This window comes from Gopherus evgoodei, chromosome 4, assembly GCF_007399415.2.
Source record: "Gopherus evgoodei ecotype Sinaloan lineage chromosome 4, rGopEvg1_v1.p, whole genome shotgun sequence".
NCBI lineage: Eukaryota > Metazoa > Chordata > Testudines > Testudinidae > Gopherus > Gopherus evgoodei.
In genome coordinates, this window is record NC_044325.1 from 75462328 (window position 1) to 75480443 (window position 18116).

General features: G+C 44.5%; 2 protein-coding genes across 38 annotated transcripts in view; both read right to left on the reverse strand.

The window, feature by feature from the left end:
* MADD (MAP kinase activating death domain) overlaps positions 1–3067 on the reverse strand; it is a 132969-nt gene extending 129902 nt beyond the window's left edge. For 20 of the 32 annotated variants that reach the window (XM_030559853.1, XM_030559858.1, XM_030559851.1 and 17 more), the window contains exon 1: positions 2760–2891. The gene's annotated coding sequence lies outside the window, so the exon portion shown is untranslated. The other 12 variants (XM_030559864.1, XM_030559862.1, XM_030559869.1 and 9 more) reach the window with 3 other exon arrangements.
* Positions 3068–4594: 1527 nt separating this feature from the next.
* The window catches only part of NR1H3 (nuclear receptor subfamily 1 group H member 3), a 56574-nt gene continuing 43052 nt past the window's right edge, over positions 4595–18116 (reverse strand). For 5 of the 6 annotated variants that reach the window (XM_030559875.1, XM_030559871.1, XM_030559873.1 and 2 more), the window contains 3 exons: positions 10066–10179; positions 9126–9220; positions 4595–5601 (listed from right to left, as the gene is read on the reverse strand). In XM_030559875.1, coding sequence (XP_030415735.1) covers positions 5455–5601; positions 9126–9220; positions 10066–10179 — 356 coding nt within the window. In that variant the 3' untranslated portion in view covers positions 4595–5454. The remainder of the gene's footprint in view (positions 5602–9125; positions 9221–10065; positions 10180–18116) is intronic. The other variant, XM_030559877.1, reaches the window with a different exon arrangement.

Genomic DNA, 18116 nt, shown 5'->3' on the forward strand with positions numbered 1-18116 from the left:
TTTTTTTTTCCAGACCCTCATATCTCTATTCTGGGATGGAATTACCCAGAACTGAATGCAATATCCCAGGAGCAGTCACACCAGAGACAAAGGATGATAGTAGAAAATAAAAAGACCTACTACAGTGCCTCTCTGCAATTGTACCCTAACAGAGAACATATCAAACATTCAACTCACTACACTTGATCTTAGTTAAAAGGACAAGGAGAAAAAGTATCACCTCCCAGCTCCATGGCATGATGCTTCTGCCTATGTAGCTCATATAATGCAATATGAAGTGAAAGCAAAAACACCCAATTCGTATCTAATTTTCTATCCACTCTCACTTTATAGTTCTCTGTGTTATTGCTTCTCAAATATTCATTTTTCTACTGAATTGCTACTTTAGATCATTTTCCCCAATGTACTAGCTACATTGATGCAAATTAAATCTGCCCTGTTTTATTCTCTCTAGATCCCCATAGTCATTTATACCTCTTCCTAATTTAATATCACCTGCATTTCTCATGAACATTCCTTTAGTCCCACCACTAAATCACTCAAGAAGATGTTAAATCCCTAGACCAACACCCATGCCTGAGATTCTCCTGTAGATGCCAACCTGCTACTCAACATTTATTTATGATGATCCTGTGGCCCCACAGACCCATGAAATCCACTCAGAACAAACAGCTCTTCATTGATCGTGACAAGGAAACACTCGATTTTGACTTATGTCAGAAAGACTGGTGCATTTCGTATTGCATCAGGACATCTCATGGGATATGTGAATAAATCCTATTTAAATGGAAAATGAGGCAAACACCTGTATGCGACTGTGGTCACCAGGCACAAACGATGGAACACATCATATCTGCAGCAACATGCTGGTTATTAAATCTAGATATAAATGTATAATTGTTTCTACCTACCCAAGCCATAAGAAAAAAGATCTCACTCTCTTATGCCTCCCCTTAGCCTCTCTCAACCAGTGGCAAATTATCCCCAGATCAGTGGTATTATACAGAGCACAGTGAGGGTCTGGTGGAGTGCATGAACAAGAATGCTGATTTGGAGTTAGGTTAAACACAGAGAAAGTGGCAGATTTGTTGGGGGTGGAGGAGGGCGAGGTAAAGAACTGTTATATTCCCAATTCCTATTGCTATCTCTATGGGGGCCAAGTTAAGATTGCATGGCTGTGTGTCTTTAAATAATTTTAAAATGTTGCTCAGTATACACCTAAAATAGCTCTGGATACTAGAAGTGGGGCGGGAGGGCAAGGAACAGAGGACTGCATCCTCCAACTGGCACCTCTAATTGTACCATTCTTTCACCCTACCCCAACGAAGAGAGTTAGGACCCAAGCTTTTTTCAACCTGGTTCAAAGAAAGAGCAAAACAGCAAAGAATGACATCCTTCCCCCTGGAAAAAAATCCTCAATGTATGGAGTACTTTGCAAGAAATCTAGTCTCTCCGCAAGCAAAATGGTCAGTTGCCCTGTTTCCCCTAGCTTCCTTGTCTGCGAACTTCCTAACCACTTCCTTCCTGGGTGGAAAGAGAAGAAGAAAGAGCATCAGTTTCCTCTCCGAGCCCTCATCTCTTCCCCTCGCCTGCCACTACCTTCTCTTTCTATCCCTGCTTTAATGAGCCTGTGTGAAGGATATACACCCCCATCATAAACTCATTATATATCTTTGTAATTTCCCCCTACTAATTACCCCCAAGATCTATGAAAATCACCCTTCCTCAGCAAAGAGACACCTTAGCAACAGCTTCTAAAGGCAGTGACTATTCACTCCCGGCTAAAGCCACATAATTCTGTATCTCAAGGGGAGAGAGCACACTTTGTACGGTCTACTGTACTTGTATCAAACACCAGCTCTCAATGAGAAATCAGGAAGCCTCCTTTAAAGAAAGCCCTTTTACCACCACCATTTGAAGGTTTTACTAACCCTGAGCAGGAAGAAGCCTGAAATACTGAAAAAGTTCTCTCTCATCTAGAAGAGCAACTAACACCTCAGAATGTACCCAAAGGATCTAGATATGCTGGATAACCATAAGATCAGGAATTGAAAATCACTCATAGTACAGTCAGGATCCTGCTAGCCCCGAGCACAAACAGCAGACTGCAGCCTTCACGCCAAAGCTGCCCGTGGCAAAAGCAGCCATCACATAACTCTACCACCTCAGAGTGTGAGCTGCAGGGTGCTTTTAGGCCTCTGACATAATGTACCTGGGGGCCCATGGCAGATTGGGGCAAAGACCGATAGAAATCTCTGTCCACAACAACTCGGAGAAGCTTAAGTGACATCCTACCCCCTCCCGCAGTGACCTTGCAAAGGACTCTCCATCACGAGAGAGCATCACCACAGCGCAAGGCTGGGGAAGGAAGGGATCTGTAGCAGGGCCCAGCTCCAGTGCTCAGTCCCAGACAACTCAGGGAAAGGAGGAGATGCAGCAGGGGAAGTAGAGGAGGGGAAAGAACACTGCAGCAGCCAGCTGTTCAGGAAAACAGGACAAGTGATTCCCAGCCCCAAACATCTCTCAAGACACACAGCTCCCTGCTCCCAGTGTAACCACCCCCTTCCCCCACGCACCCATCCCAATCACCCCACACCGCCCTCTGCTCCCAGCGTACCCACCCGCTTCCCAATCACCCCACACCGCCCGCCCACCCCAGGCCCGCACTGCCCCTAACGCGCACCCCCGGCTCCTCCAGCCCCTACCACACGCGACTCCCGAGCCGTCGGTTCTGCCCCCGCAGCGGAGCCTGCCTCTACCTGTCCCCACAGGCCGCGTCCGCCGCTCCCCCTGCTCTGAGCCGACCGGCCAGTTCCGCATCCAGAGCCTGGAGCGGAGCGAACCACCGAGGGGTGGGGGAGGAGCGAACCACTTGAGCGCGGCGGAAGGGAGCGCACCTGGGCACCGCACGGCGCTGCAGAGGCGGGGCGCTGGAGGCTGCGCGGCGCACCAGCCTCGGTCGGGCACGGAGGAAGCTGAGGCAGCCAGCCGCCCGCTGCGACCCCGGGAGCCCCCCAGGGCAGGAGAGGGAACCAGCCAGCGCTTGCTACGTGTTCTAACGAAGGCAAGGGGCTTAATGAGCATAACCCAGAACAGGCTGCAGCCCCCACCTCTCCGTGCGGGAGATGCGGGTCACTTGACTACAGATCCCAGCATGCAACGGTCTCCCCTGACCCTGGTAGTACCGATCAAGATGGAATATGCATGCTGGGCCCTGTAGTCTCCGTGTGCTGAATTGGACGCACTGAACCACCTCTGGTTCGTATCACAGCGGTGTATGGGTCACATAAAGATGTATAGCAATCTGAGGACTCTCATAGGAGGTTTATCCTGCATGTGGAGAGAGTGAAGGAAGTTAAATTGGAGCCATACTGTCATTCATTCTCAAACACTTTCTTCTCCTCCCTGCTGGGTTTTCCCCTTTTTTATAACCATCCTGGGGTTCAAAAGATTAAGACTTTATGCCAACCCTAAAATATGGTGCATCATAGCTAGTCAAAAATCCTGTATTAGGCTTTATTCTTTTGTATAAACATTAACATTTCTCAAACAGATTAGTTAAAAATACAGATTTAAACAAGAAATTTTGCAATTGCAACAAGTTATAAAAAATAACAGATTATTTTACACATTATTACAAGTGCTTTACAAAGGTGCAGAATGAAGGCTAAAGGCAGGGGACCAACCTTGAGTGCAAAATGGACAAAAAGCCTTTGCCACAGGCCTGGTGCTCACATACACAGCCCAAAACTATGAGCCTTGTGAACCTAGCCTCTCAGGATGCTCACTGGGCAAGCAAACATATATCCCTGTTAGAGACAAAATACATGAAACCAGAGGACTTGGGGTTACATATCTGGGATCAAATACTGTTTGTTTTTTCTTGCAGAATGAGAAACTCATTTTGCAATGACATTTTTCTGTTTTGTCAAACCAATTATTGCTCTAAATACTAAAATATTTATGGACCAAGGGGTCACTGGTGAGTCTTACCATGCACAAGGTGGAAAGGAGAGGATTTAAGAAGTACATAAGAACAGCGTTACCGGGTCAGACCAAAGGCCCATCTAGCCCAGTATCCTGTCTTCAGACAGTGGCCAGTGCCAGGTGCCCCAGAGGGAATGAACAAAACAGATAATTATCAAGTGATCCATTCCTTGTCACCCATTCCCAGCTTCTAGCGAACAGAGGCTAGGGACATCATCGCTGCCCACCCTGGCTAATAGCCATTGATGGATCTATCCTCCATGAATTTATCTAGTTCTTTTTTTAACCCTGTTTCATATACAAGAGCAGAAGGGTACTCATAATACCAAGATACCTCCACATCCCACTAATCACTAACAAATGACCATACACTTGAAAAGACCTTTTGCATAAGGGAGAATACTTGGACAGAGGTGGTTATGCTCAATATTCCTGCAGACAGGATTCTGAGAGAGTTGTGCAGCCCATAGATTAGGCAATTCCTGCTAATATGCTATAAATACAGTGCATTCTCTGTCCCCAGCTGATAAATCTTCAGTCTCACTGGAACTCGCTAAATATACTAACATTTTCATGGTTCTTGATATACTTCCACCACCTCTACTGCCCAGACACTGATGCTTCCATTCCTCTCTCTTCTCCTCCACAAAACTCAACACAAAATCTATTCCATGGTTTATTGCTTTCACCTGCTAGCAAACCAAAAGATACTACAATGATAGGCAATCTTGTTTTAAAAAAACAGCTAAATGATCCATGGTTTCTCTATGGTACATATAAGATGTCCACAGAATAACTTTCAGTAAATGGCACTGCACATTCCAGGGATCTACTTGCCCAAGGAGGGCCAGAATGAAAGGACAGCTCTAGAAATGAAGCTTCACAAAGAGGGAATGCGACCAACAGCCTCTTCTCTGGGAATCTTTGTGAAGGACAGCACATCATAGAGACTTTAAAATACAGGGAATACAAGAAAACCCCCAGCACATCCATATAAGCTTCCCTGAGTTCCTCAAGTCCACATACACAGGGAACCCTGCCTAAGAACCCTGGGGAAGCCTTTGGGGCTAGGATGCTCTCAGTGAACGTTTAATAAGTTCCTGCAAATTCACTTTCAGAATCAATGAGAAGGGAAAGATGGGGGGGCAAAACCCCAGAACACATACTTAGAAAAAAGACAGACATTGAAGAAACATTTGGGGTGAGATGTTCATCTCTACCATTTTCAGGTGTTTTACACATGATCCCATTTCTAGGAGGCACTAAATCAAAGATTACAAAAACATCTGATCTCTCTCAGATGCCTTATGCACAGTCTCATCACATCAGAGAAACCACAGGCTCATCACTCTGCACTGCCCAGCCCAGCCCCTAGTTCAGCGCTTTGGAGAGGGGAGGCTGGCTTCTTGTTAGCAAGGGATGGGAGGTGGTGTTACTTCAGCAGGTCAGTGCCCTGGGAGCACATAGTCACTCATGCACATCCCAGATTTCTGAGAGCAGGGGAGGGAGTTTCTTGTCCTGTAGTCGAAGGGCAAAAACTTGTTCGGAGTGGACACTGCTTAGAGTCCGAAGACTGACCAGTTTCATTAACATCCGAGGGAACATCAGATGGTCCTGCAGGGTCACACAAATAGACAATCATAAGTAAATCCAGAATCTTGCTCACGAGACAAATCTTGCTCACTTACTGGATGCATTAAAAGCACAAGCTCACATCCTCCGATACCAGCATCTCCCAATACAGAATGGGACAGGAGCACCAGTGTGGGGAGATCACAGCTACTTCAGACTCAGCATTTCCCAGTAGAGTGCTGCTGGGAATGGTGTAAGATTATAGGCTGGGGGAGTTCATAACTATAGCTGAACTAATAACTGATATTTTAGGTTGGTGGCCAAAATAAAAAATGAGAAAAAATCATTTTGGGTTGAATGAAAATGTTTTGTTCAACCTGAAACAATTCTTGTTTCAATTTTTTCATGTCTTGTAGAATAAATCTAACTAAATTTTGACTGAAAAGCTGTTTCAGAATGAAAAGTCTGAAAGAGGCTGCAGAGATGGTGTTGACAGAAGGGCTTTGGCTTCCTCAACCATGGAATGCTGTTATGGGAAGGAGAACTGCTGGGAAGAGTGGGGTTCCACCTGACAAAGGGAAGAGCATCTTTGGACATCAGCTCACCAAACTAGTGAGCAGGGATTTAAACCAGGTTCAGAGGGGGCAGGTAGCATAAACCTACAGGTGGATATAACAAAAAATGATCTTAATAGAGAGATAGATGTTGAAGGTAAAATGAAAAATTACAATAAATTCATAGGAGCAACAAGAGGGGAAACAGTAAAAGAATCTGCTCATCATATTAGATGTCTATACACAAATTCAAGGAATAGAGAGTATAAATAGGAGGAAGTGGAAATATTAGTACATAAACCAAATTATTACTTAAATTGTCATCACTGAGATTTGGCAGAATAAATCTAATGACTGGAATATTGATATAAAGGGGTATAGCTTGTTCAGGCAGGAAAAGCAGGGAAAAAAAGGAGGAGGTATTGGATTATACATTAAAAATGCACTTGTTCTGAGATCCAAGAGGTGGGAGGCAGACCAGTTGAAAGTCTCTGGGTGAAGATAAAAGGGGAAAAACGGACAATGTCATGGTAGGGGTCTACTATAGACCACCAAATCAGGAGGAGGAGGTGTAAGAGATTTCTAGAACAAATAAAAGAAATATCCAAAACAAAAGACCTCATAGTAATGGTGGACTTTAACTAACCATACATCTATTGGAAAAGTAATATAGCAAAACACAAAATTTCCAATAAATTACTTAAATGTATTGGAGACAACGTCTTGTTTCAGAAGGTGGAGGCAGTAACCAGTGGGACAGCCAATTTAGACTTGATTCTGACCAACAGGAACTGGTTGCGAATTTGAAGGATGAAGGCAACTTGAATGAAAGTGATTGTGAAATGATAGATTTCATGATTCTGAGGAGAGGAATGAGAGCAGCAGAATAAAGACAATGGACTTCAAAAAAGCAGACTTTAACAAACTCAGAAAACTGGTAGGTAAGGTGCCATAGGAAGAAAATCTAAGGAAAAAGGAGCTCAGGAAAGCTGGCAGTTTCTCAGAGACAATATTAAAGGCACAATAACAAACTATCCCAATGCAAGAAAGATATAAAGACTAGTAAGAGGCTGTTACATGGTGTGCCTGACCCTTTAAGGCCCCCTGCTGGAGGCTTTGTGGTCCTACCATATCCCAGCCCAGGAAAGGAGCAGCAAAGGTGGGTCCTCCACACTGCCTAGAAAGGCTGCGCAGAAACAGCCAATCAGAGCACAGCAACCTCAGATAAAAGAATTAAGTAGGTCAGTTCCTAGCTAGGAGTGGAGGACAGGGAATCTAATCTAATCAGAGGCACGCAGTAGCCTGATTTACTGGTCCTGAGAACAAGAGGATCTGACAACTGTAACCTTAAGGTAATGGGTGAAAGGAAAGGGCTATGTGGTAAAATGCCCATGAAATAGCAGCAGCAATCTGGAGGAAGCAGTATGTGGGTGCTCTTTACAGGGTCCCTGGGTTGGGATTTGGCTAATGGGAAAGCCTGGGTTTTCCCACTGGAGAAATAGCATAAGTCCTGAGAAAGGGACAAAGCCTGTTGAGAAGCCTGATTGTTAAAGGGCCCAGAAAGAGGGCTGAAGACCCACATGAGGATTGACTGTGTGTTTAAACTCATTACCCTGGAAGGGATATCTTTGCTCATTCATATTGACTATTGATTTGGTTGGAGGACTGAGCCACTGCAGACCCCCAGTAAGGTTGACAACCTACAGTAGGTGCTAGGAGAAAATGGATTGCAGCATCACACCTGGCCAACTAGAGAAGCTCCTGAGAAGTGAGCACCCTCTGTCAAAGGACCAATATGGCTCCATCAGGAGCTCTCTAATGAACTTAAAACCAATGTGGAAACATGGATAAATTTTTAAGGATAAGCAAAAAGATTAGTGCAAGCATGTAGGGACAAATTCAGAAAGAGTAAGGCACAAATGAGTTACATCTAGCAAAGAACACAAAAAGCAATAGAAGAGGTTTTATGAGTACATTTAAGAGCAAGAGAAAGCGTAGGTCCACTACTTAGCAGGGAAGGAGAGTGAATAACATGCATTATAGGGTCTCTCAAACTGAATATGAAACAACAATGTGATGGAGTTGTGGAAAAAGGCTAGTATTCTGGGGTATACTGACAGGAATGCTGTATGTCATGAAAGGTAGGTAACTATCCTGTTCTATTCTGCACTGGTGAGGCCTCAATTGGAATACTGAGTCCAGTTCTGTATGCACCATTTTAGGAAAGATGTGGATAAACTGGAGAGAGTCCAGAGGAGAGCAACAAAAATGATAGTTTAGAAAACCTGACCTGTGAGGAAAGGCTAAAAAAAGCTTGGCATGCTCCATCGGGGCAGGGGGAGATGGAGTGGAGACCTGATAACATACAGTGTTTGAAAAAACCTGTTAAGAGCTATTCTAGACCATGTCACCTGAAAGTAGGCTAAGTAAGGGCTTAATCTTCAGGAATAGGGTTTCCTAATATCCAACCTAAATTACTTTCTAACTATAAAGATAAATAAATCACCAGACTAGGCTTCTAAGAGAGGTTGTGGAATCCCCATCATTGGAGATTTTTAAGAACAGGTATAATGCCTGTAGTCTAGACTTATTTGGTCCTGCCTCAGTGCAGGGGGGTGGACTAGATGACCACTCAAGGACCCTTCTAGGCCTACATTTCCATGACTTTATTTCTCAAAAAAATTTCTGACCTAAACTACTTGCCCAATTTTGCCCAATTCATTAATAGTTTTGGTTAAAGTGCATTTTTCATCAAACTATTCATCGAAAACATTTTCCCTAGCGCTACTCACAACTTCTCCAGCTCCACCCTCTAACAATAGGAGGCCCTGTAGGAGACTGGTACAAGGTTGCTGGCTATTGGGGGAATAACTGAAGGAAACAGTGCATGACCACTGACTGCAGAAGATTCATTCAGGGAGTGGGGAATTAGAGGAGCACAATAATCATAAAATCAACTCTCACATATACACCTGAGTTGATTCATTTTTTAGGACTCAGCCAGGCACTTACATTTGGTCTGTGGATGCAAATGTAAGAATGAAGGGCCTCTACGTAGGTGTGCTGCAGTCTCTCCACCAGCGACTGATCCTGCACATTTGGTCGGTCTGCCAGGAAGCAGGTTAGACATTAGTAGATAATTGTAGGCAGCCTGGCCAGTCTTGACAACACAGGCTAAAGCTAATCCTAATCCCTGGACTAGCCCTGAGTCTTGTCTGGTACTCTCCCTATGAGATAGCATACAGCCAAGATGCCTCCTGCAAGACAGTAGTTGTGAGAATCAGCTTCTTATGTCAGTCTTTATCAGCCATGTTTTGAAAGTTGGAGTAAGTTTGATTTTTACTTTGTGGCAGGAGGTTACAGAGCCAGGGCAGCCTGGTCTAGCTCACTAGGCCTCACATTCCAGTCCCAATGGAGATGTGAGGCTGTGTTCCATCAGGGAGGAATGGGAGAATCTCTCTTGCAGGAGAGTTACTGGGAGAAATAATGAAATAGGAAAATATCTATTCCCTCAGTGTAAATTTTCAAAGACTAGAGACAAGACTGATCTGACAACTTCTCTGTGTGGCCCTTTAATGACTAAGAAGCTGTAATGAGCACAGACTCCAAAATACCTCTCACTGACCACTAGATGTCACTACTACCCTACACCAAGGGACATGAGCATTCAGTAAACTGATGACTTCTAGAAGAGACACTACAGACTACATTTCAGTTAATTTGGCACAGGCCAAGAAGCAGTAGAGACTTCCCCTCATGGGGGCAACTCAGAGTCTGAGTATAATTACTCAGAGCATGTGTGATATTGTGTTACCACAGCACCCATACTAGGATACTGCCCCCTCTGCTGTACTCTTGTCACTCCTCCTCTGCTTCTGACCCCACATCTGCTCTATCATTCCTTTCCTTTGATTCAGCGCTGCTGCTCTCTGCCCTCTTTCTGGCTTTTTACCTGCAGAGAAAATGTTGATGGCGATTAAAAGTGCATATTCAGCATCGTTGAGCTGTAGGTCATTCATTCCCTTTGAAAACTCAAAGATAGGGTTAATGAACTCAAACTGCAGGCCTAGAGGAAACAGAAAAGAAAGGTGTAGGGATTAGTGTTGGCCACTGCTCCCTGCCTCTAACCCCCTTGGATGAGACTTCCAGTTTTCTTGCAGTAACTGGTGGGGAAGACTGTCTGGGGAGCAGGTGGGACCCATCCCCATATTGCTGCAGAGCTCACAGGAGAAACTGTTCCCTTATCTACATTACCCCAGTATGTCCCAGGGCCAATGGCAAATTGTGTCCCTCCCTCATACTGCTCCATTACTGGGGAACGTGTGTCAGACTCTGCAACAAGAGTCTTGAGGACTAGCACTTGAGCCAGCATTCTACTCACTGTTAGGTTCCTTGGAGAAGGCCTAATGGAACAGAGGTGTACCTGATTACCAGGCCAGATTGGGATGGTGAGCTGATTAGACCATTAACACAGAAATTGTCTAAAAGCACACAGGAAGGTGTGCTTGGGGTGGGAAAGGAGAGAAACAGAAATCTATGAGAGCCTAACAAAGGGGGTCCTCTGAGTAGATGCCTTAGCTCTGCTCCTGTTGGAGAAGGGGTTAAAAGTTGAGATACAATATGTAAAGGTGTGGAGACACTGCTATGTATTGGTGGAGGGATTAAAACACTGTAAAAACTACATTATGATGTTGACACGCAAGAAGGCCTCAGTGTGGTCTGTTTGTGAATGAGGCAGGGGTGTAGTGTATTATCCCATCAGACACCAACAGTAGTAACTGGTACATGATACCACAAAGGCTTAAATACCTCTGGACACCTTAACAGGTAATTGCTAAAATGAGAGAATCATATCAGTTACACCAAAAATCTGTCAAAGACAAGAGCCTAGATGTTTGTTTTAAAAACAAAAAAACTCTCTCCCACTCTAGCTCCTTACCATAATCCCCTTAAATCCATACTAGAAGCCACCTACCTTGAATCCAATCCCATTTCACAAATCTCACCACTATTTTCCCTAGTCTCTCATCCCATAATGGGTTTAAGACTGGTTTGCTATTCAATGACTTAAAAAAAAAAAAAAAAAAAAAAAGGCCCTAAATTAATGATATTGTGGATCCTGCAATAGAATCATAGGGACTACAATGTTCATCTAGTCCAGCCCCCTGCCAAGATGCAGGATTTATTGTCTAGACCATCCAAAACAGATGGCTATCTGGTCTCCTTTTGAAAAGGCAGTGAAGGAGCTTCCACAACCTCCTGAGATAGTGTTCCATTAGGAAATTTGTCCTGAGATTTAATCTAAATCTGTATCAGAGGGTAGCCGTGTTAGTCTGGATCTGTAAAAGCAGCAAAGAATCCTGTGGCACCTTATAGACTAACAGACGTTTTGGAGCATGAGCTTTCGTGGGTGAATACCCACTTCCTCAGATGCATGTGACATGCATCTGAGGAAGTGGGTATTCACCCACGAAAGCTCATGCTCCAAAACGTCTGTTAGTCTATAAGGTGCCACAGGATTCTTTGCTGCTAATCTAAATCTGCTATGCTGTAGTTTGAACCCACTGCCTCTTGGCATGCTCTCTGCCATAAGAAGATGGAGAAAAAAGTTATTCTCTTTTTTGTGACAGTCTTTCAAGTATCCGAAGACTGCTGTCATATCTCCTCTTTTAAAAACTGAACATACCCATTCCTTCAGCCTTTGCTCATATGGCTTGCATTCCATCCCTTCGATAATCTTTGTCACTCACCTCTGAATCCTTTCCAGGTTTTCTACCTCCTTTCTATACATTGGTGACCAAAACTGGACACAGTACTCCAGCTGAGCCCTAACCAGTGCCAAGTAGAGTGGAACTATCACCTCCCATGACTTGCATGATGTGCCTCTGGTAATGCAACCTAAAATTGCATTTGCATGGGTTTGGGGTCCCCTCAACAGCACAGCATTGCTGACTCATGTTAGTTTTCCCCCATTCTCTTTGTACATTTAGTTTTTCTTCCCTAAACGTAGCACCTTACATGTATTCGTTGAATTTCATTTTGGTGGGTGTAGCCCAGTTCTCCAATTTATCAGGATCCCTCTGAATTTTAGCTCTATCCTCCTACATATTGACAACAACCCCCAGCTTTGTCATCGGCAAACTCTATTACTATGCTCTCTAGACCCACCATCCAGGTAATTAATAAAGATGTTAAACAAGACCAGACCCAGAACAGAACCCTGTGGAACCCCACTTGAGACCTCCTCCCTTCAATCCCAACATCATTCTATTAATAGTTTTGTCTTGGTTTACAGTTGTTTAACCAATTATGTATCCACTTAATGATAGTTCAGTTGAGTCTGATAAAGCAAGCTGTAGAAATGTGGAATGTTATGTGGGACTGTGTCAAAAGCCTTGATGAAGTCCAGGTATATTATGTCTATTGCATTTCCCCCATCCATCAGTTACCCTGTCAAAGAAGGAAATCAAACTGGTTTAGCATTATTTGTTCTTGGTAAATCCATGTTGGCTGCTAATGATTACCCCTTCATCTTCCCCATAATTGCAAACTGAAGGTGTTATACTTTGCTCTAGTAGCTTCCCAGGTATTGAAATCAGGCAAACTGGCCTATAGTGCCCTCGCTCTTCCTTTTTCCCCTTTTTAAAGATGGGCACTACATTAGCCCCAATCTCCTGGGACCTCTCCTGTTATCAATGAGTTTGTAAATAGTATTGCTAAGGGTAGGTTTAAGTCACATGTATTTTTAGTAAAAATCACAGACAAGTCACAGGCAGTAAACAAAAATTTGCAGCCTGTGACCTGTCCATGATTTGTACTATATACCCCTAACTAAAACTTTGGCCAGGGGCTGCAAGTGCTTTGGGGTGGGGGGGGGGTTGACAGCACATAGTCCGGGACCTGTGCTGGGGGTGGGTGAGAGGGTTGGCAGGGCTGGCAGGCTCCATGCGCAGCTTCCCAGAAGCGGCCAGCATGTCCCTGCAGGTCCTGGGGGAAATGAAGGCCAGGGAGCCTCTGGGTGATGCCCCTGCCATGAGCACCAGTTCCACAGCTCCCATTGGCCAGGAACCACAGCCAGTGGGAGCTACAGGGGTGGTCCAGGGAGCCAGCTGCACTAGCCACTGCAGAAATCAGAGGTCAGGGAATCTGTGATAGACACACAGCCTTAATTATTGCCAGTAGTTCTGAGATTTCTTCAGCTAATTCCTTTAGTACCCACAGGTAAATAGCATCCAGCCCCACTGTTTTTAATTTATTCAAATTGGTCAGAATATCTGACATGTTCTCTACTTATCCTGATCTGCATCCCTTCCCCTTGATTGTCTATGGTAACTTCTCTAGTCATCCAGTCATGTTTTTTTGTGAGAAGACTGAAGCAGCTCTCCTTTCCTATGATACTTTTTTTAATGAGTCATCAGCATGCATTCATATCCTCTGGAATGGTGGTTGAAGCATGAAGGGACAGGAATCTTTAGTGCATCTGGCATGCCAACTACAACAGTGCCATGTGAATGCCTGTTCTCACTTTCAGGTGACAATGTAAAGTGGGCAGTATTTCCTGCAAATCTAAACAAACTTGTTTGTCTGAGGGATTGGCTGAACAACAAATTGGACTGAGTGGACTTTGTTTTTTGTGTTAATGCAGTTTTTTGTGCATAATTCTAAACTTGTAAGTTCAACTTTCATAATAGAGATTATACTACAGTACTTGTATTAGGTGAATTGAAAAATACTTTTTTTTTTACAGTGCAGATTTGTAATAAAAATACAAAGTGAACACTGTGCACTTTGTATTCTGTGGTATAACTGAAATCAACATACTTGAACATGTAGAAAACATCCAAATATATTTAAATAAATGGTATTCTATTGTTTAATTCCACAATTTTTTAATCACTTGACAGCCTTAATTCTATCAGATCATGATCAGTTCCCAATCACTTTAGCAACTACTTCAGCTCTGTTGGTCAAAACCAGATCCAAAATGGATGACCCCCTAGTTGTTTCCTCAACTTTCTGAATCCAAAAGCTGTCCCCTGTGCATGCTAAGAATTTGCAGGATGTACAGTAACTCCTCGCTTAACACTATAGTTTAAGCAAATCCAATTTCCCCATAAGAATTAATGTAAATTGGGGGAGGGGGGTTAGGTTCCAGGGAATTTTTTTTGCCAGAACACTCTCTCTGTATAAGATTATATATTTTATTTATATATACATACCCAGTATAAGTTTTAAACAATGTAATATTGTACCCAGCAATGATTATGAAGCTTGGTTGAGGGGATGGAGGCAGAGGGTGGGATATTTCCCAGGGAATGCTTTACTGCTAAATGATGAAGTAGCACACAGCTGAGCCCTCAAGGGTTAACACATTGTTAATGTAACCTCACAGTCTACAAGGCAGCAGACACAGAATGGCAGAAAGAAACACAGGGTATGTCTACATCTACAATTTTGCAGCGCTGGTTTACAGCTGTATTAGTACAGCTGTATACGGCCAGCGCTGCAGAGTGGCCACACTTACAGCAACCAGCGCTGCAAGTGGTGTTAGATGTGGCCACACTGCAGCGCTGTAGGGCGGCTTCAACGGGGGTTCGGGGAACGCGAGAGCAAACCGCAGGGAAGGAGACCTGCTTGCACGGGGGTTCGGGGAACGCGAGAGCAAACCGGGGAAGGAGACCAGCTTCGCCGCGGTTTGCTCTCGTGTTCCCCGAACCCCCCTGCAAACCGCAGGGAAGGAGACCTGCTTGCACGGGGGTTCGGGGAACGCGAGAGCAAACCGGGGAAGGAGACCAGCTTCGCCGCGGTTTGCTCTCGTGTTCGCCGAACCCCCCTGCAAACCGCAGGGAAGGAGACCTGCTTGCTCGGGGATTCGGGGAACGCGAGAGCAAACAGCAGGGAAGGAGACCTGCTTGCTCGGGGATTCGGGGAACGCGAGAGCAAACCGCAGGGAAGGAGACCTGCTTGCTCGGGGGTTCGGGGAACACGAAAGCAAACCGGGGAAGGAGACCTGCTTGATTACCAGAGGCTTCCTCAGGTATGCTGGGATACCTGCTTATTCCACGGAGGTCAAGAAAAGCGCTGGTAAGTGTCTACACTTGATTACCAGCACTGGATCACCAGCGCTGGATCCTTTACACCCGAGACAAAACGGGAGTACGGCCAGTGCTGCAAACAGGGAGTTGCAGCGCTGGTGATGCCCTGCAGATGTGTACACCTCCTAAGTTGCAGCGCTGTAACCCCCTCACCAGCGCTGCAACTTTGTGATGTAGACAAGCCCACAGACTATCACTGTGTGTGAGTGTGAGAGACAGATGCACATTGCCTCTTTAAGTACACGGCCTTTTTAAGTAGATCAGCAACTTGAGACAGCAGCTGCTGCCAGCAACCTTGCTCAATCCTAAACCCTGTCATGTCCATCCGGATCTGTGGAGATGGAGGGCAGGAATGGGGGAAGGGGGACATCTTGACATCAGCATCCCTCCTCTTTCCCCCCCTCCCCCCACACAGCAATCAGGAGGCTCCTGGGACAAGCTCCAGGGCAGATGCAGCACTGGGCAAGTGTGGGGAGGGACAGCTGAACTGCACAGCAATTGATAGCCTGCTGGACAGCTGTTGCAGAGGGAATTTAGGAGAGCTGATTGTGGGGGAAGGGGGGGTTGCTGATACACCCTGGTTCCAAGCCCCCACCAGCTAGCTCCAATGGGCAGCTCTTTCTGCAAGCAATAGACAAAGCAGGCAGCTGCCAAGCAATGTTATAAGGGAGCATTGCACAACTTTAAATGAGCATGTTCCCTAATTGATCAGCAATGAAACAACGTTAAGTGAGGAGTTACTGTATTAAACTTCCACTGTAATTTCAACAGTGGGATTCTCCATTGTATGAAGGGCTGATAGCACAAGCCACAGCTGTCAGCCCTGGGCAGCTGATAGCAGGAGCCCCTGTTCTCAGCCCTGGATGGTCACAGCAGAAAAGCAATGGACCTTATTACTGCAAATAATTATTATCTAATTTCCCCCTCTCCTCTCCCCTCATGACTTATCCACAAGTTAGCCACAATTTTTGGACAATCATCCTGCAGTTCAAGTAGGGCCTTAAAGATACAGCACTAGATCCCTCAGCATTCTCCGTGAATGAGGATACCTCAGCCCACTCTGTCTTATTTCACTGAACAAAGTTAATGGAACTGATCCCTCAGGACTCCACAAGGGAATGAGATGAGGACTGATGAGTCATTTCCCATCGCTCCCAAAAGGAATAACTGGCGTTGTTAAATAATTCCATCCACACTAGAGTTAGTAACCACAATATGATTAAGTTCAACATTGCCAGGGGAAGCTGGAGAATTTACCAAACAATTACTAGGGTGCCACTCACTATTAGAAAATGAGAGTTAAAAAATAGAAGCTTGAACCAAGTAAGTCAAACAGGCCCTAAAGCAGAAATGAAGAAATTAAAATCCTTAGACTAAGCGGCCACTCAAGTGGTCAAGTTCAAGAGGTTATTCAAGCCCTGAGCCTCTGGGAATGGAAATCCAACCCAAATAAAGCCAATAGAAAGGAACAAACTACGATAAGTATGATAGAAATGCAGACTAATATATCAGGGAATGATGGGAACAACTGCAGTGCCTAAGGTACTGCAGAAAAACTAGATTTCTCCACATTAGTCTTCACCAAGGAAGGAACCCTTGGATCTACTCTTTCCAAGTAATAAAAATGAGGCACACTCAAAAACTGAGGTGTCAAAAAAGTAGGTATTAGAACAAAACATCAACAGCCTAGATGGCAGAGTGGGATTAATGCACTAGGCCTAGGTGTGACGTTATTGACGTGAACTGTGACGATTGAGATCATTGTTGCAACCAAGGTCCTATAGTCAGGGCCGGTGCAACCATTTAGGCAGACTAGGCAGTTGCCTAGGGTGCCGAGATTTGAGGGCACCAAAAAGCGCCCTCAAATTTTTTTTTAAATGGTTGAGCAGCCGTTGCTGCTGGGACAGAGAGGGAGTGAGCTGCCGCAGTCATGCCTGCATGACCGCCCGCAGTCACCACTTATCACTATTTGGAATGTTCAGTGTCCCCCTTAGAAATGCTAACAAGCTTATTCAGCGAAGTTTTGATGTACCTGATGCATGCTATTAGATCGTCAATTAGGCATCAACGAGATAATTTAAGAGTAAATGTCTTTTTGTTTGAAGTACCACTGAACACTAACCTGTCCATTGCCCCCTCCCTCCTGTGTTACTGCTTGAAGCAGAATCCTTGGTAACAGTAATGGGGATGCTGGATAAACCTTTTAAAATATTTCCCCTTTATAATGCCACATTTTTAATACAATTTTAAAATTAGATCCCATAATTTCAAGGCATCAATTTCCCCGTTTACACAATTAAATTGCAATTGTTGGCATGAACATCATTTTAAAGCTGGGTTTTGAAAATCTAATTTAACTTCAAAAACTAATGACCAAAAGATAGGCATGTGAAGTAAGGTAAAAGTAATAAACCGAGGGGCTAGCATTCACTCCCAACATCGCAAAAGAGCTGAGGGATTTCCAAAGAACTCCGACAGCACTACAGTATATCATTCAAACGTGAGAACACAGTTACTACAGATAATAAATAATAAGTTACCTGGGTTGGAAATAGATCTTTGTGGAAGGGAAAGCAGGAAACTTGTCTTTTTGATTACAGAATTATTTTGCTTCTGGATCCATTAAAATTATAACCGATTTTTTGGGGGAGGGGATGTGGGGAAGAAACTCTTTTCTCTATAGGATTGTTTATAGGCAGCTGAAAAGAAAAGTTAACTGGCTTTGCACAGAACTGAAACCTAAAGGTCTCTCCTCCCTCCTTCTCTACTCTGACCCCTCTGGGCTATTCCAAGTTAATTGTCATCTAATTGCCCAGCAAAGAAAGAGATAGTGGCAGCAATTAGGCATAGCCCCCACCAGTTCAGGAGTCATTAACACAGTACAAAGATATGCTGCATGCTTTCCGTG